We start from the raw sequence: 18,921 nt of genomic DNA, 5'->3' as shown, positions 1-18,921 counted from the left end.
CAATGCATTCCATATATTAAAACCTAAATATATAAATTCTAAACTAAGGATAAATTGAAAACTATACAATAATAATGGGGCACTTTGATACTCCATGCAAAAATCGAAGGGTTTTGTGATTATTTTCAGTGTATTCTTTTGAGGGGGGAGGCCATAACTGGTAGTAATCAGGATTGACTTCTGCCTCTGCACACAGGGATTATTCTTGATAGGGTTTGGAAACCACATAGCATGCACATATTTAACCCAGGTTGGCCATGTGCAAAGTGAGTGCTCTAACCACTGCATTATTAATGCTTCAACTCCAAATTCAGCAACATTTATATAACTTATTTTTCAATGGGAAATCACTTTTGGTCTCTTCATTAAACCCTGATAATATATTTTGAAATGTAGCTATGTGTAATGTTTACTGTCTGTTTCTAAGATTGGAAAACAAAGAGGGAGAATCAAGTTCAGCAACAGAACTATAATATAATAATTAATGTTAATAAAGTATTTAGCATAAGTTTAAATGAAGAGAAATTACGGTTTAAATAACTTGAACAAAGTAATAAACTTGCAATAAAATATAAGCTTTTCTCCATGAATATGTGACTGAAAAGTACATTTTCTAAAATTCCCTGACATTCTTAGAATCAAATCATAAATAATAGATCATATTAAGTGCAAAGACTACATTCTTTTGACTATCTCTAATTTGAAAGAGATCAACATAACCAAAAATTACTGGATTAATATGATGTTGCTTTCAAGTATCTTTAAGAATTTTTGTAACACTGATATATTTTATTAATCTAAATTTTGAGTTAAACAATATGATATCATACCAAGTTTGTATTTCAAAGTCACAAAAATAATACATTTTACCTCATTAAATTTTATTTCAATTTATATTACAGATAATCACTCTAAGAGTTGTCCATTTTCTTGTTCCATAAATTATATTTTACAAATATTTTTATTTATTAAATCATCAATAGGGATAAAAGAGCCATGATTTGAAACTCCCAAAAATAGTTCTTTTTTTTTTTTTTTTGGTTTTTCGGGCCACACCCATTTGATGCTCAGGGGTTACTCCTGGCTAAGCGCTCAGAAATTGCCCCTGGCTTGGGGGGGACCATATGGGACGCCAGGGGATTGAACCGTGGTCCTTTCCTTGGCTAGCACTTGTAAGGCAGTACCACCTTGCCAGCATTAAAAGTTGAAGCACCCAACATGGGGCTCGAACCCAGAACCCTGAGATTAAGAGTCTCATGCTCTACCAACTGAGCTAGACTGGTACCCAAAAATAATTCTTATGAGTAAACATTGAAGAGACATCTGTCTTTGAAATTTGTATTTCTTTCTTACCTACCCAAACGTATACATACAATTATTACTTGCCAATCTATATATATCACAAATGATGTATTTAAAGTTTGTACAAATTATGATTATCCATAGAATCATATAAGAGACTCATCTTGTATAAGCTACAAAGTTCTAGTTAGGTCATTTCTGCTATTAACTATTCATATAAAATAAAATATAAAAATGGATTAGCTATAGGTTATTTAACAGTTTTGTTTTAATTCCTAGAGTTTACATTTTTTCTCTTTGTTACTAGATAAATCACCATTATTTTTCAAAAGTACAGTTTCATCATTCATAAAACAAATAGTCTCCATCAAATTTTTATATTCCTGTTTTCTAAAAGAATCATGACAACCATTGCATGATACCAATGCACTTTCAACCATAAAATTTAATAAATAGTTTGTCATGTTTAGCTTTTAAGTACGGGTATTAATTTCACAGCCCCGGCCTTCTAATGTAGTGTTTTATATTGTTTTACAGTTTTCTTTCATACCCTTCTTTATAGATTTTCCATATAACTCAATTGTAAGAAAATCTAAGACTACTTTGATAATTTGTCTACTTTGGAAAAAAGACAATATCAGAATTAGAGTGAAGAATTCTAAAGAGCATACTTTTGGCACATATTGATTTTAATGCATGTATTTTTATCCTTCCCATAGACAACAAAATATTTCAAAGATTTTTTTTGAGTTTATTGACTTTTTTTTTTCAAGATTTACCTCATGCACTTGACCTCACTCTTTCAGTGCTCTGAGAGTAATATTATAGGTTCTGCTGTGTGATAGGCAAAATGGATTCTTCTACACATTATTTAATGGACATAGTGAAATATGATTAGGCATGTTAGAAACTTTCCTTGATGCTTCTGAGTTTGCTGATGGTAGATTTTTAACCATTTAACTTTCTGAATATTTATTGTTAGTCCATAGCTTAAATAACACTTATCAGAATGTTATAGATCTTGACAAAGTAATTTTTGAGAAATAACTTGAATATATTTTAAATGAAATCATTGTTTTAAATAGATTCACTTACAAATGAACTATTTTATGTCCATTGTAAGAATTTCTACTTGAAAGAGGTTGTTTTATATTATGCTAAATAAGATATATTAGTTAATAGTTAAATCACCTAACAGTTAAATTACTATGTCTTCATAGCAAAAAAATATCATAATCCCATTCCTCTATTCACTCACTTTACAACTAAAAGAGTACTTTTCAATGTTTTTATATATTTTAATTTTAGAATATATCTTCTTTGTTAAATTAATTTCCCAAAAGAAAATACATTGCTCTATTTTGTTCAGCCTGTTTCACAGAAACTTATGCTTTTTATAAAATAACTCACAAACGACTGGAAAGATTATAGTGTAAGGATTGGCTGACATTAGGGACTGTTAGTCACCTACAATGTGTCTTTCTGCAAGTGTACTCTAATCTTGACAATAAATATATTATCAGGTAATATCCACAAAATAACCTATCATCACAATATATTCTCTAATTTCAAATGCCAAACAATTATAAATGGTAAGAAAATATTGGGGGGAAATGAACACAGAACCCATAGCAATTGACTTCCCTGAAATAAAACAGGCAATACAAAATAAAAAAAAAACTTTAAAATAAGAAAGTAGATTACTAATTTTAGAAAGTAGGGGTGCTGGGAAGGAGAATAACTATATGGTGTCGAATGGCAACTAGGAGTTTTGTGAGGATTTTAATGATTATAAACAGACATTGGAATATAATGCTGCACACATGAAAACTATATGATTTTATGAAACGATTTATTTTAGTAAAAGTTTACTTAAATATGTAAATTGAATTATAAATAAAGTAATTATCACATAGTATTTAATTAAAGGGTTACTGGAAAGATAGTAAACTTCTAAGTAATTATAATTATACCAAAACTCAATTTAAAAAATAATTCTGCAAAAGATCTTCTGGAAAAGCAAAGCATATAACATCTTTCAGCAATGTCTTTCTGAAACAATTGAAATAATAGTGTTCACTCAGACATTTTACTTTCTAATGATCTTACTTAATGCACTGATAGAACTCGAAAACTACTAGATGGACAGTTAATATGCCCATTATATTGTCTCAATCAAACATCTGATGTCTCAAATGAATCTTCTTGAGATAGTAAATCAAAGTCAGAAAATTTCTTTCAAGAATGTGGAATACATAGTCATAGCATAAAGGAAAAGATGACCTTTGGAATGTCAGAGATGAGAAGGAATTTCTTTGGTCTTACAGTGTAATTATTTGAGATAAATACATATTGTGATTTATATAAAGGCAGCTGATATACAGTCTGAAAATGAAATGATTTCCCAGGTAACAAATTTCAAATTACATAAACCCAGACAAATTACATTTTCTATAATTTCCATGAATTATTTCCTATAATAAAATAAATTAAATTGTTGTTTCACTAATAACTTATTAATATTGAATTTATTTTTTTACAAATCAAGAAACATCATTGGAGGCACTAATTTCATTTACAAATGCTGTTGACAATATTTGTTTATTTTCAATGGAGTTAAAACATTTTTCTGAATAAAAGTAAGAAATTTATTTACATAATAAATTATGTATATGTTACACTAAAATACAGATATTAAATTAGAGTTTGAAGTTACATAAATAATTGCCAAAGAATTAACTTATATTACTTAACTAATTATCACTTAATTTATTACATGTGACTTAGTTTGTTTTAAACAGTATTAGAATATAATTTTGCCTTAGGCACTCATCCATGTTATCATGTGCACAGGATAAATTCTGAAGTTACAAATTTTCTACCAGACGTAAAATGTATGATTCCTACAATAACTATTAACTAAAATTTATCTGTCTATATGTATGTGTGTATATGCATGCATTTGTATGTGTGATAGACGGAGACAGAGAGAGAGATAAGCAGTGAGAAAGAAAGTAAAAAGACACAGGGCAAGAGAGACAGTGATATAGAAACAGAGACAGAGTGAAGAAAGAGAAAAATAGTAAAGGTCAACTCAGGATTATATGGAATATAAAGTGGTATTTCACTGAACCACAATCATCCTGTTTAAATATAAAAGAGCTCAAGGTCAAAGTTTTGAGAAAGATTTTTGACCAGTGTTTATGGAAAGCACTGCATTAAAGTAAATTAAAGTAATTCTGACTTGAATTCACCTGGTCAGTGTACAAAATGTTACGTATGCTTAGATTTAAGATGATAGCATGAGTCCTTAAACATTAGTAATCAAGCACAGAAACTAAGTTAGAAAATGTTTTGCATGGCAAAAGGAACTTGAGATGAAAATAAAATGCTCTCTACTGAATATACACATTACATCAGATAATAGAAAAGTATTTAATATAAATAAGGCACTCATAAACTCAACAACAGAAAAACAAATAATACCCACAAAAGAGGCTGAGGAGGTTAATAGGCACTTAACTAAAGATGATATACTGAGCACCAATAGACTTATTAAATTTTTCATCATCATTTTTGTCAGAAAAAATGATCAGAGAAGTGATAAATATCTTATAGTAGTGAGAATTACATATGTCAAAGTCTGGAAGGAAACATCCAGTGTTGGTGGGGAGGTAGTTTGAAAAACTAAAAATTCTCATGAATATAGGTGGCAATGGGAATGTTTTCTGGTCCTTCAACCTTTATGTAAAACAGTCTGGAGACATTCCAAGAAAATAAGAATATAGGGTTAGGAGGACCGGTCCATGGTAGAAAGATGACCATTAAGAGTAGGGAGTGCTGGAGCCAGAGTGATGGTGTAGTGGTAAGGCATTTGCCTTGCACATGACTGTTGTATTAATTAATTAAGGATGAGGCTGGATGGCGGTGGATTTCTCTCTGTGCCATCCCAGTCCACGTGGCTCTGCAACCTCCATGCAGTCGGCGAGTTCTAGGCCCAGGTGAAATCACTCACTCACAGTTAGGCGTCAGGAAGCAACAACTTTATTCAAGCCCTAGCCACCACGTGTGTGTGGCCTATTCATAACCTTTCAAGCACAGCAATATTTTGCTAGCCCTGCATCTTATTTCCTGTTAGCCATCTTCCCTTTGGGCTCCATGCTGGTCAAAGACCAGAACACAGAAACCCAGAAGCCAGAGCGCACAGCAGCGCAGAAAGGGCAAAGAGCCAAAAGGGGCAAAAAGCCAAAAGGGCCGAATTCCCTTGGTTCAAGCCTTATCTAACATTTCCAAGACCCCTCCCAGGAATGGGAGGGTCTCGCAGGTAAGGTTACACCTACTATCCGGTTTCCAAGACCCCTCCCAGAAATGGGTGGGTCTCAGGGTTTCAAATAGGTACACCCACATTTCCTCCTTTTCTTAATATTTTTATGCACCAACGTAATAGAGTGAAAATTAATATACCAGCCCTTTTCAAAAACATATTTTTGCAAAATATACTTTACACCTGTAACCTAAAACTCTATTAATGCTTTTTTACCAAGCAATATTTTGGAACTTTCATGTTCCTATACTTTTAAACTATATTGGGGGAACTTCATTGTTCCTATACCTTTTTTATACACAAGTACTGCAGCATACATGCATAACATACATTTTAAAAACAGGCTAAGTACATTAAAATACACAGTAAAACATTTTGCAATTGAAAATATTAACTTTGAAAGACAACAAAACACATTTAAATTATAAAGAAAATGACTAAGACAAAGATGCAGGTGGTTAGAAATCAGATGTTAAACTGTATTACCTCCCTTTTATTTTTATTTTTTAACCACTAACTAACTAAAACTTATTCCATTACCAACTATGAGTAAACTATAAAATTACCTGCTAAGTCCCTACACCTAAAATCATAGTTTAAATGATTAATTTGTTTCATGCTGATCTCACCACGTTGATTTCACCACGTGGCTTTTGTAAACTTTTAGAGTTTAGATGCTGGTTTGTTTCACGCTGATATTACCATGTGGCTTTTGTAAACTTTTAAAGTTCAGATGTTGGTTTGTCCCACGCTGATCTGACCACGTGGCTTTTTTTCATAGTTTCAGGCCCCGTAGACGGTTCAGTTGACCATGAGGTTGCAGGTTCCGCTGCCCGCTGCCAGTTCGCTGGAGGGTGGATTCCAGGTTTTTTGCTTTTCCGGGCCAAGCTGAGCCCAGCCCAGCGGAGCCGAGCCGCTTGGAGCTTTTTGCCGCTTCTTCCCTCCGGGCGCACTTTGGAAGCAGCTTATGGCCCACATCTTCACAGGGCGCTTTTGGATGTTCAGAGTTCCAAGTGATTTAAACTAAAAGTTCAGTCCGAAATTTCCAAAGTTGAAATTTAAATTCAAGCCAAAGGTCATTTTCAGAAAATCAGTCCATTTTAAATACAGTCTTTTTTCTCCTCCGTTTCCAATTTAAGCTTTTAATCAGTTTTTGTACAGGCCGAGGTTTTTGTTTCTTGTAACAAAGTTTCAGTCCTGAGCCTGGGCTGGAGGTGATGCAAGCTTCCACCTTCCTTGTTTCAATGGCCTTTGAACTCCCAGATGGGGTGTCGGCCATCTTTGAAAATTGTTGCACGTGGCCCAGGGTTTTGGGCTTAGTGCACCCGAAAAGAGCCAAAATGAAACTGAAAAGCAGAAATCTTACCATAATAGCTGTTTTCTTGGGTCCAGGATTCAGGTCAAAGTTCAGGCGTCATTATGGGAGGGTCAGGAATGGGAGGGTCTCGCAGGTAAGGTTACACCTACTATCCGGTTTCCAAGACCCCTCCCAGAAATGGGTGGGTCTCAGGGTTTCAAATAGGTACACCCACAATGACTGAGCCAGGATAGACCGCAGTTCAATCTCCCCCAGTATCCCATATGATTCTCAAAGCCAGGAGCGATTTCTGGGAGCATAGCCAGGCATAGTAACCCTTGAATGTCACAGTGTGTGGCCCAAAATAATAAAAAAAAGAGTGGGGAGTGCAGTTAGGGTTAAGAAGGCAGCACTATGACAATGATACTTGGAACTGATCACTCTGGATAGGAACTGGGTGATGAAAGGCTATAGAGTAATATGCATGGATGGTGGATGGACCCATTCATTAACAATAGTGCACCTGCAGTGTCAAAATGGAGGAAAAAGGAGAGAGAGAATGAGATAGAGAAGTAAATTGTCTGCCAAATAGGCAGCTGGGAGTTGGTGAGAGGTAAACTGAGTATATTGGTGTATTTATTGCTGGAAATAGGCACTGGTACATTGTATGACTGAAACTCAATGTTTATTTTTATATCCATGGTGATCAGTAACATAATTTCTTTAAAAGTAAGAATAAACCTGTAGCTTCCAATTCATTGAAGCATTTACAATATTAGATTACAGAAAAAAATATTAGCTTGAAAAGATATATTTACATCTGTGTCCATTGTGGTGCTCAGTACAATAACCAGGATATGATTCCAATCCATATGCCCATTAACAGATGAATGGATAAAGAAACCTGGTATAGATGAACAGTGGAATATAACTCAGTTATAAGAAATGTAAAAATACTGCATTTGGATGAAAACAAACAGAACTAGAGTGTATCTGTTTAATATTGTAAGTCAGTGGAAGAAAGACAAATACAGATGGCCTCAATACAGATGATCCATGGATTATGAGACAAATACAGCTGTTCTGTGGTTAATGAGAAATAAGACAAGGGGATAGATAGTCTTACATACTGACAAACACTTAATCTGTGATTTCAAACCATATTGTATAGATCAATTCAAGGAACTCGGGGAGAAGATTGGTAAGGAAGATGTAGAATAGAAATGACAAAGGAGGTAGTGGGGGGACTTGAACTCTTTGGTGGTGATGAAGGAGAAGTAAATTTTGTAGATTAAAGCCATGAATGTTACTCTTGTACCTAGGGTATGTAATGTGCAATAAATATTCAACTGTATGATGAAAAAGAGATGATATACCCAGAAGAATTAATTCTCTGGTGTGTATATAATAAATACCATAAGCATATCTTCATTTTGCATCAAACAAGCGTAAAACATTTCTTTTCCTTGCTTCTATCTAAACAGAGTCCAGATGGGCGCATTGAAGTCAAGGGACGGCATGGCAGCTCAGCACTGCATATTAAAGATGTGAGCTTGACAGACTCGGGGAGGTATGACTGTGAAGCAGCAAGTAGAATCGGAGGGCACCAAAAGAGCATGTTCCTGGATATTGAATGTAAGTATTAAGTATACTTTTATGTTCATGTGATTTTTTTTCTGCTCTGCACATATATATTTGGAATACAAAGCTTGGGCATATGTTAGTTCACTTGTTCAAATAGCATATTCAAATAGCATGAGGTTGAATTTAGCCATCCAAAGTTCCATTATTAGAGGAATTTAGTGCATACTGAGACATTTTCAATGTCATATACTTAATGTGATTGCTTTTTCCTAACCTGAAAATTATTACCTTGTCTTGCTATATTATTCTAAAATATAATATTAACTGAAGTTACCAGTAAATGACAAACACCTTTTAAATTTTTCTGTTCTTTGTTATGTTCTCTGAAATCTCATGACTCAGATATGGCTCTGATTATCATGATTTGTTGTTCAATTATTTAGTACAGTCATGGCACAATATATAGCATTTAAAAACAGTACTTGGTATACTCTGCTCAAATGACAGATTGCTAACATATTACTCATTGATTTTAATCATAAACGTAACCCTAATTTACATAAAATGCTTAACATGTTGATTATTTAGCTTCTCTCTTCCGGAGTATATATTTAGACTGAATTTCTTCAGCAAATTGCAGCATCTATTATTTAGAAAAGATAAATTGATGTTTTATAAATAAAAATTTTGGTAATAGTTTGAATATTCTGGGTTTGTTTGCCATTGAATTAATCATTTAGATTAATCAATTAGACAATTGATTAGGGATTTGGTAAATATATATAAAATGTTTTACCACATTTCAATAAAAATTCAAGTATATATTGTTTTATTTAAACTGAATTTGATGATTTTAGAAGCATTTGATCATCTTTTCCACAAAATGGGTGAGGACTTGGAAAATACAGTTAAGACAGAGAAAGGACCATTATAACAATGATAATTGGAAATAAATTAAAAAATTTAGCTGTAAGGAAGGCATGCATATATAAACGTGGGGCACCATGAAATTTCAGTAATCCAAGCTCCCCATAAGTATTTAATCATTCTCCAATATTATATCTATGATTTTAATTTGATGTTAGTTTGCACCTCTTTTTTTTTGGGGGGGGGCAGACCCGTTTAATGCTCAGGGGTTACTCCTGGCTAAGCGCTCAGAAATTGCCCTTGGCTTGGGGGACCATATGGGACACCAGGGAATCAAACTGCAGACCTTCCTTAGCTAGCGCTTGCAAGGCAGACACCTTACTTCTAGCACCACATCTCCAGTCATTGCACCTCTGTTTTTATAACATTTTGTTTCCTATCCTATCTACTCCTCATAAGTTTGTAAAAATATTTACTTCAATTTAAATACAAAGATATCTATCTTTTCTTAATTTATAATAATATCAAAATGTAATCTTTTACAACATACATAGAACTAATAAATTGATACTTTATATTTAAGGTAGAAATCTTACATTTTAAATATACATTTAAGGTAGAAACCAATTCTTTAGATTCATTTAAATCGATTACAATTATACATATATACACACATATGTGTATATATATATGCACATATATCTTTGTTTTGTTGTGTTTTGAGCTACACTTGTCTATTGTCAGGGGTTATTCCTGGCCATATTTTAAGAAATTTTACAACTTTGATCAGGCTTCACACTTTGTGATGCTCAGGAAACCATATCAGATGCTGGGGATTGAAACTCACTTGTGTGTATGAAGTTCAGGTCTTTGAACATGGGTCTGCTAATAAAGTAGTATCCTACTAACTACTATTGCCTGGGATCCAGCTCCTGTAAACATATTTGGGAACCTCATACAGTCATGCTCAGGTCTTATTTCTGTCTGGGGCTAAAGAATCACTCCAGGAACTCCAGGAGTGAGTGGGGGGGGGGACTCTGGATACCAAATGAGATTCCAGAGTGGGGCAGGAGGTGGTAGAACCTGTGTCAGCCACATGCATGGCAAATGCCCTACCCACTGTACTATCACCCAGTGCCTTGTCTAAAATTTCTACCTGGCATATTAAAAATGGATTCATCTTGTGCTGGGAATATGTTTTAATTTTTTTGAACTAGATATCTTCTCTAGGTTCATTTTACTCTCAGAAATATTGGATTGTATTCTGGATACTGATAATAGTATGATGGGGTTATATGTATATCTGGGTCTCTTTATAACTATTCGGTTAACTATAAAATATAGAAATGGCCATATCTCCAGCTTATAAGTTGATCCCTTACTTTTCCTGTTAAAATATAGGGTTTGGACTATATTTGTCGTATAAGACTACCACTCTTTTAATGGAAATTAAAAAAATGTAAGAAAAACATAGAACTCTGAAAGGTTAACAGTATATGTTTAATAAAGTTAGAATTTGGAGTGCCCACAGTCATTTTACAATTGTCATTTGTAGTGAGTGACTGTGATTTTTTTAAATTGTGGTCTACATTGAGAGCATGGAGAGGGGGCGCCTCCAAGAGCAGCTGGCTGGGGTGCAGTGATTAATAGGATCGCTAGAGGGAGACAGAGTACCTTCTCTGTGTTCCATAAAAGCTAAAATACTATTGTGCATGATTTTTAATACACTTTGGTCACAATAAAAATTATATTAATAAAAAGAAGCTGAACAGAGGGATTTCAGAGGTAAGAGGGGGGAGATCACATGTCTCTGAAGGTGAAGGAAGTTTCTTAACATGTGTCTGTGTCTCTCTTATGTGTACATAGACCAGGGTTTTAAACTTCTATGGGTTTATACACAGACTTATTGTACCTCCTTTAGTGAAGGATGTATTCTATACACTTCAATATGTATTGATTTCTTTCCATGGTATCTCTGTACTTCTAGACAAGTTTTAGTTTTCATTGCTTTGGAGCAAAACAGCTAGAAACAATCCTCTACAGAAAACAATAAAGGAAGTTATAGGAAGCCAATTCTCCCTCTGTTTTATGCTTTCCCTCATATTATTTTTCATTTACTTCTACATTATAACATTGTTTAAATTAAATATATTAATTTGTGAATATTTTATATATACAGTTTATTTTATGTGCATATTATAAAACTTGGTGGATGGATTTAGCAATATAACAATCATAATAATGAATGAAACTAATATTTATATATATTCCTAATTAAACCCTTGCTGTTAAAAGATAAGGAATCCCATTTACCAAAAAAATAATACACACAAGATTTTAAATAATTTATGTTGTTATGAAAATTATTTGACGACATATCTATATGCTAAAAATTTAAAAAATATTTTAATTTTTCATTTTTTAGTAAAACCATTTTTGAACTAATGAAAATTTTAATGTTTAGCATTATGGCATACAAATTTTTCTACCAGAAAAATCTTCTTTTCCATTACTAAAGAACATAGATTGCAGTATTGTTTAAATTAAGATGAATGATCACAGAGATAGTACAATGGATGAGACACCTGCTTCGCAGTTCACTGACCCAGGTTCCATCCCTTCATTCATATCAGTCGTACTAGAAGTGATCCTGAGAACAGAACCAGAAGTAAACACTAATTGCTGGTGTCTCAAAACAACTGTTAAAATGTTGAAGGGGAAAAGATCAAACCTTTTATAATTTGGTACAATTAAATTTAATGCAGCAGCACTAACTGCATGTGTTTAGGAGATTAAACTTTTTTTTTTGGTTCAGAACTTCCTTTGTATTTTAGTTTAAGCAGGTTTCTTGGCATTCAGCCAGTTCCTTTTAACATGTCAAAGGCGTTACCCTTACTAGTTAGCAGGAGCTGAACTAAAGCTTCAATTTGAAGAACAAAAGAGATAACAGGCATGTGATATGTGGCTTAATGCAATAAACACCGATTACATAGAACTTTTGATTGTAATTAGAATATCATTAAGTTTTCTGACTAAGTATTCATTATTTACCACCCATTAATTAGAATTAATTATTTTAAATGATTAATGTAACACTTACATGATAACAATGTGTGTTAAATAAATGTTGACGTTTTCTCTTACAATTTTTCTCATTCAAAGCTGCACCTGGCTTTCTTTTCCTGACAGATCTAATAGCACTGTTTTAATGTGTTTTCTTCTGTAGTGTAAAAGTTGATAGTAATTTTATAAAGCTTAAACATGTGAGGATTTTAATATAATATTCATATTGTGTAGATGTATAAGAATTGTATTAGACTATAAAATTAATGAGTTTTGCATTAAGGTATATTTTTCTTTAAATTTTATAATTATAAAATAATTCTATCAAATTCATAAATATAAAATTTATAAATTGGGTGAAATAGAAGTTGTGAAAAACAGTTGTTTTTCTCTATAAATTTTTTTATATTCAACGTTTGTAAATTAGACAATTTCTTGATCATAATGAACACATTTTATATATTGATTGAAATCTTGTCTAAAGACTCCTTTATACTTACCTTAATACATTAAAGCCTATTAGACTTAACAGACTAACTTTTGTTGTATGTTTGTTTTTTTTGGGGGGACCACACCTGGTGTTGCTTAGGGCTTGTTCATGGTTTTTCATTCAGGGTTTACTACCTTTAAGGACCATATATTGTCTCAGGGAATTGAACTCAGGTCAGCTATATGTAAGGCAAGTGTGTAAAAACATTTACATACAAACAATTTAGGTTTTAAATAAAATAGTCCACTTATAGGTATAAGTTGAGCCTCATTCCAGATAATATTCAAATATTACAGCACATATATAAATCTCAAGAAAAGCGTGTCAGAGGAAAAAATAAATTACAAATATATCCCAAAGACAAGAATAATAAAATATTAAAAGTAGCCTGAGATAGTACAGTGAGTAAAACACTTGTTTTGCATGTTTCTGTTTTGGTTCTAATACCCAGCACTCCATGCTGTCCCTAGATTACCAGGAGAATAACAGTGCTAAGTCATTCATAGTTCCTTAGCATTATTGGTATGACCCTAAAACCAAATAATTAAAATCATATGTAAACAATATTGACTGGGAGATAAAAAATATTATGATTTACTCAAATTTTATGCAACACTCTATGGGGAAAATGATACATCATATGCCTTGTGTGAAATATATCATAAATTATAATTTTGTCACTTTATTTACTCTGACAGAATATTTGGTATAGATAGGGTTTGTTAAAATTTATTCAAACATTGTGATGTCGAATAGATGAAAGACTTATGGAATTTTTAGATTTAAACATTTCTTGGGGGTCGGTGGGGTGGCGCTAGAGGTAAGGTGTCTGCCTTGCAAGCGCTAGCCAAGGAAGGAATGTGACCGCGGTTCGATCCCCCGGCGTTCCATATGGTCCCCCCAAGCCAGGGGCAATTTCTGAGTGCTTAGCCAGGAGTAACCCCTGAGCATCAAATGAGTGTGGCCCCCCCAAAAAAAACATTTCTTGAATGTAGAATGATTAACAATGAACAAATATTCTATAAAGATATTAGCACATTTATTTTATGTAAGTATGAGATTATCAACTATGATAACTAGTCAGTTTTAGTGTCTGAACCCATATTTGGTCCCTGGCATTGCAAAGTCCTATCAATAGTGATCCCTGACCACAGAGCAAGCAGTAAGCTCTGAGCACAATTGGCTCGACCCACTCCTCTCCATCATCAATTTTATTGACTATTGAAATCTAACCCTACACTCAATTAATGAGATTCTTCCCTTCCTCTGCAATGAAGATTTTGCCTCAGGCTCCAATTTTCATTAGTTCATTAAATGTCTGAATTTAAACTACTAAAATATTTTTTATATATAATATATATATAAATTTAAACTACAAAAATATAATATGATAGTCTGGGTACTTTGAAAACCAGCATTGTTTTTCATAATTCTGGAGAATCAGTGTCCAAGATCAACATGCCAGTGTTCAGATCTTGGTAATTTTTCTTTTGTAAATTTATACTCACATGACTAGTTACCCTGAGTAGAAATAGATATCTCCTGAATATATGTTTCCTCCACCCTCTCTCTAACTCTTCTTTTTTCTCTCATTCTCTCACATAACATACATATGTGTATATACATATATGCATATGTGTATATACATGTATATGTATACAATATGCATGTATATATACATATATACACATGTTCCATGTGGAGATGGAACGCATGCAAAACAAGCTAATTACCTTTCTTTGGGGAGGCAACACCCGTTTGATGCTCAGGGGTTACTCCTGGCTAAGCACTCAGAAATTGCCCCTGGCTTGGGGGAACCATATGGGAGGCCGGGGAATCGAACTGTGGTCCTTTCTTGGCTAGTGCTTGCAAGGCAGACACCATACCTCTAGCGCCACCTCACCAGCCTCGCTAACTACCTTTTTAAAAAGTAAAATAAGACCTAAACTTTTTATTCGAAGGAGAAATCCAAATAGAAAATACTACATGATAAAATGTTCACATTATCATGTTATTAATCCACCACTAATACCAACCATTCTTACCAAACACAGAAATTAGAACTTTTATAGGCTATTGATAGTAGATAAAAACAGTGCAACCCATTTTGGCAAATAGTCTAGAAATATTTCAAAATATTTAACAGTTATCTAGCTTCCTTCCTTATCTATATCTACCACTGCATTAAGCCTATATTGCTACATTATCATCTCTTAGAATTTATAGTTTACAGAAGGTTTTAGTATTGATATGCACATTTTAATGGTCTTGACTATATATATATATATAGTCTCCATCTTTATTTTATCATACAAAATATATTTGCCACAGAAAGATCTCTCTGTGCTCTGAAAAAAAAACTTAACAGTTATCATTTGGTAAAACCATTATTTCTTAAGTACTGGAGTTTTATTTTTATTTTATTGATTATAATGTTAATTTAACGTACCTTTTATTTTAATGACTAAAATTTACAATATTGTTTGTGATATTGTTTCATGCATTCAATAATCCAACATCACACCTAGAATATGTTCTACCCCACATCCTACCAAGAATGATCTCTGACCAAAGAACTAGAGAGAAAAGATCTATCATAGCAAGTCTCTGGAAACAACCAAGATGCCCCTCAACAGAGAAATGTCTAAAGAAACTGTGGTACATATACACAATGGAATTTTAGGCAGCTGTCAGGAGAGATGTAGTCATGAGATTTTCTATGGATGTACATGGAATCTATTAACCTGAGTGAAATAAGTCAGAGAGAGAGAAAAACGCAGAATGGTCTCACTCATCTATGGGTTTTAAGAAAAATGAAAGACAGTCCTGCAATAATTTTTAGAGACAAAAAAAGAAGAAGGGATGGAAGTTCTTGCTCATAATATGAAGCTACCACAAAGAGTGATGAGTTTAGTTAGAGAAATAACTACATTGTGAACTATCCTAACAATGAGAATATATGAGGGAAATAGGAAAGCCTCTCTAGAGTACAGGTGGGGGTGGGATGGTGAGGAGGGATATTTTGGACATTTGTGATGGGAATGTTGCACTGGTGAAGGAGGGTGTTCTTTACATGACTGAAACTCAACCACAATCATATTTGTAATCAAGGTGTTTAAATAAAATTTAAAAAAGCCTAAGATGTGCCCCCCAATTTATGTAAATTAATATTATAAATACAGTTGAACTATGCTTTAAAATTTTATTTCTAATTTATATACAAATGTCTCCTACATTTTAATCTACTGTATTGTTTGTTTGGGGTTTTTTGAGAGTTTTGATAGGTTTATTTAGATATAATACACATGTCATCCAAATAATGTAATTTTTTTGACCATTCCTATCCTCTGGAGAACCAGGCCTCCCAGTCTCTAAGTGTGGCTAAAAGTGACTTTCTTCAGTGGAGAACTAGGGGCCTGGGGCAACTTTCAACAACTCCTGCCCTGGAGGACAACTAGTACTCTTAGAGCAAATTAAAGGGACTGGGCAGATCTGGTTCCTTGGAGAGCAAAGGCAAACTCCTAATCCCTGGGGAGGGAAATAGCAGATTTCTTATTTTACTTCCTGATTTTCTTTTATGTGAGTATTTGAGCAAAAATTAATCAAAACAAAGTCAAATAAAAAGGTGGTCTGGGAGTCCGGAGCAAAAGCACAGAGGTAGGGCATTCGCCTTGCATGCAGCTGACTCAATACGAACCTGGATTCAATCCCCCCTCATCCCCTATGGTCCCCAACCAAAACAAAAAATAAACAAAAAAATTTGGTCTGTATTGATGTACACATTCCCATTCCACAATGCCTGCTGGGATGCAGAGGTCAGATATCACTTTTGATATCAGTTGATAAATAGGAGTATTTTGGACACTTCTCATAACTCTGGCCCCAAGGAATGACTGCGGTGCTCCATGTTTGTTAGAGAATGCTGGAAACATTACAGGCTGAAGGTTACTGTCAGCCAACCTTCACCACCTATGTCCAAGAGCAGACGGTAGCCAAGTGACATCCCCTCCTGACAGCTGACACACTAAAGACCTTATTATACCGAAAAGAAGTATTATGAAAAATAGTAAATACTGATGTTTTATTAAGTAAATATTATTTTATGTTTAAAATATATTGAGCATCATATATTTCATGGGAAGCAAAATATAGAGATGCATTACTTTCAGCTCAATAAACATGCTTTCTAAAAGGGAATATCTAATTGTCTAGAAAAAATACTCTTATTTTGTTTCTTAGTGATCAGAAAATATATCTCATATAATCCATTTGTATTTAGATTTTCAGTGTTTGCTTCCCTCTGTCTCAAATTAGTTTCTCTAATATGTAAAAATAATTAAAGTTTTATGATAGTTTATCACATGCATATTAAGTAGTCTAATCAAGCGCATATTAACATACAAACTATAGGTAAAATAAATATTAATTAAAAGCAGTGATAAATTGTGTTGTTACTTCAATTAAATAATATTATGATCATTTGAAAGTTATAATTAGATACTAATTTTTTCCAAATTTTCAAACAATACACTGAGAGTCAGAATAGGCTTTCATCATTCAAACATGTAAAACATTTAATTGAGAATAAGTAAAGGAAAATTAAATATAAGGGTAATTAATGCTATTTTTATTGCATAATAACTTTTGAATATTAAATAAGAACATTTTTATTTGATGTAAGCCTATAAGATATCAAAGTACCTGGAGTCTAGTCTTAATAATATATTTCATTGATATTATTGTTTTTTGTTCTAAGGAGTAACTGGTTTTGTGATTTTGTTACCTTTTAGTCTTTATGCATTCTAATAAATGCATATAAAATTGAATATTGAATATTATATTATTTTGAAATTATACATCCCATCATGCACAAAATAATAAATATATAGAATACACAATCCAGGACTTCAAGATTTATAGAAATATTAAGCTCAACTTCAATTTTTTGTTTGTTTTTGGGCCATACCCAGCAGCATTCAGGATTACTCCTGGCTCTTTGCTCAGAAATTGCTCCTGGCAGGCTCAAGGGATCATATGGGATGCCGGGATTCGAAACACTGTACTTCTGCATGCAAGGCAAATGCCTTACTTCCATGCTATCTCTCTGGCCCCTCATCTTTAATTCTTATATTGACCTTTGTCTTGGGAAATAATAAAAATAAATTCTTTATGAAATTATTTCCACCATATTTAAAATTAGTGACCCTGATATCAAATTGAATGATTATAAAATACATAGCTAACTTGAAATATTTATCTTTTTTATTTTAATATTACGATAAGGGACAAATTTGTTGTGCATCAGTAAACACACATTGCATGAGATATATAATATGTCCCTCTTAGAACTGAAGATACTAAGATTATTGTTATTCATAAGACAATTTTGAAGCTTCTTCATCTGTATGCAAAACCATTCCATTTTGAAAACTCAGAAATTTCTTTGAAAGAGATTCATTTAAGCTTCATTTCCTGAGTCTATCTGTGAAATTGTGCATGATAATAATAAGACAGACTTTAAAGATCTATAGCTATTTATGGAAAATTAAATTATATAAAACTGAAAAAAGTCTTAGGTGGTGCATTATGTTATTTGCGTGTTTTATTTGAGGATGGCAGAGAATAGGAATAAAAAGAAGCAGAAATAGAAAACAATATTCATATCACTAATAATTAAGCAAGATAAGTAATTCATTGCTAGTAACAATTTTTGATAAGCCCAATTTTTGCTAAGAAGTCATCCTAAACATAGACTTATGACTTCTGATATATGAAAGATGCTTATATTTATGCATAACTTGTCTTAAAATTTAATAATGGAGATGCACATCCAATGCAATGATTAATGGCAATAAGCACATATCTAATTTAGTATTTCATGTAGCCATTAGAACTCCCCAGGCACCTGGGCTGAATTCAGTTAATTGCCACAGCTGACTCTGCATATGAGTGAACACACAGTAGAATGGGATCTATGAAATCATTAATTGAATT

General features: G+C 33.0%; 1 protein-coding gene and 1 non-coding gene across 3 annotated transcripts in view; one reads left to right on the top strand and one right to left on the bottom strand.

The window, feature by feature from the left end:
- The window catches only part of NCAM2 (neural cell adhesion molecule 2), a 424,349-nt gene that overhangs the window by 298,642 nt on the left and 106,786 nt on the right, over positions 1-18,921 (top strand). For both annotated transcript variants that reach the window (XM_049785726.1, XM_049785727.1), the window contains exon 9: positions 8,408-8,558. In XM_049785726.1, the coding sequence (XP_049641683.1) occupies positions 8,408-8,558 (151 nt within the window). The remainder of the gene's footprint in view (positions 1-8,407; positions 8,559-18,921) is intronic.
- Positions 1,211-1,283, bottom strand: TRNAK-CUU (transfer RNA lysine (anticodon CUU)). Its single transcript has one exon. It is a non-coding gene; the product is annotated as a tRNA-Lys (tRNA).

The sequence above is a fragment of the Suncus etruscus genome, chromosome 13 (assembly GCF_024139225.1).
Source record: "Suncus etruscus isolate mSunEtr1 chromosome 13, mSunEtr1.pri.cur, whole genome shotgun sequence".
NCBI lineage: Eukaryota > Metazoa > Chordata > Mammalia > Eulipotyphla > Soricidae > Suncus > Suncus etruscus.
The sequence above is the reverse complement of the archived record's forward strand: the minus strand, read 5'-3'. Positions and strand labels throughout refer to the sequence as shown.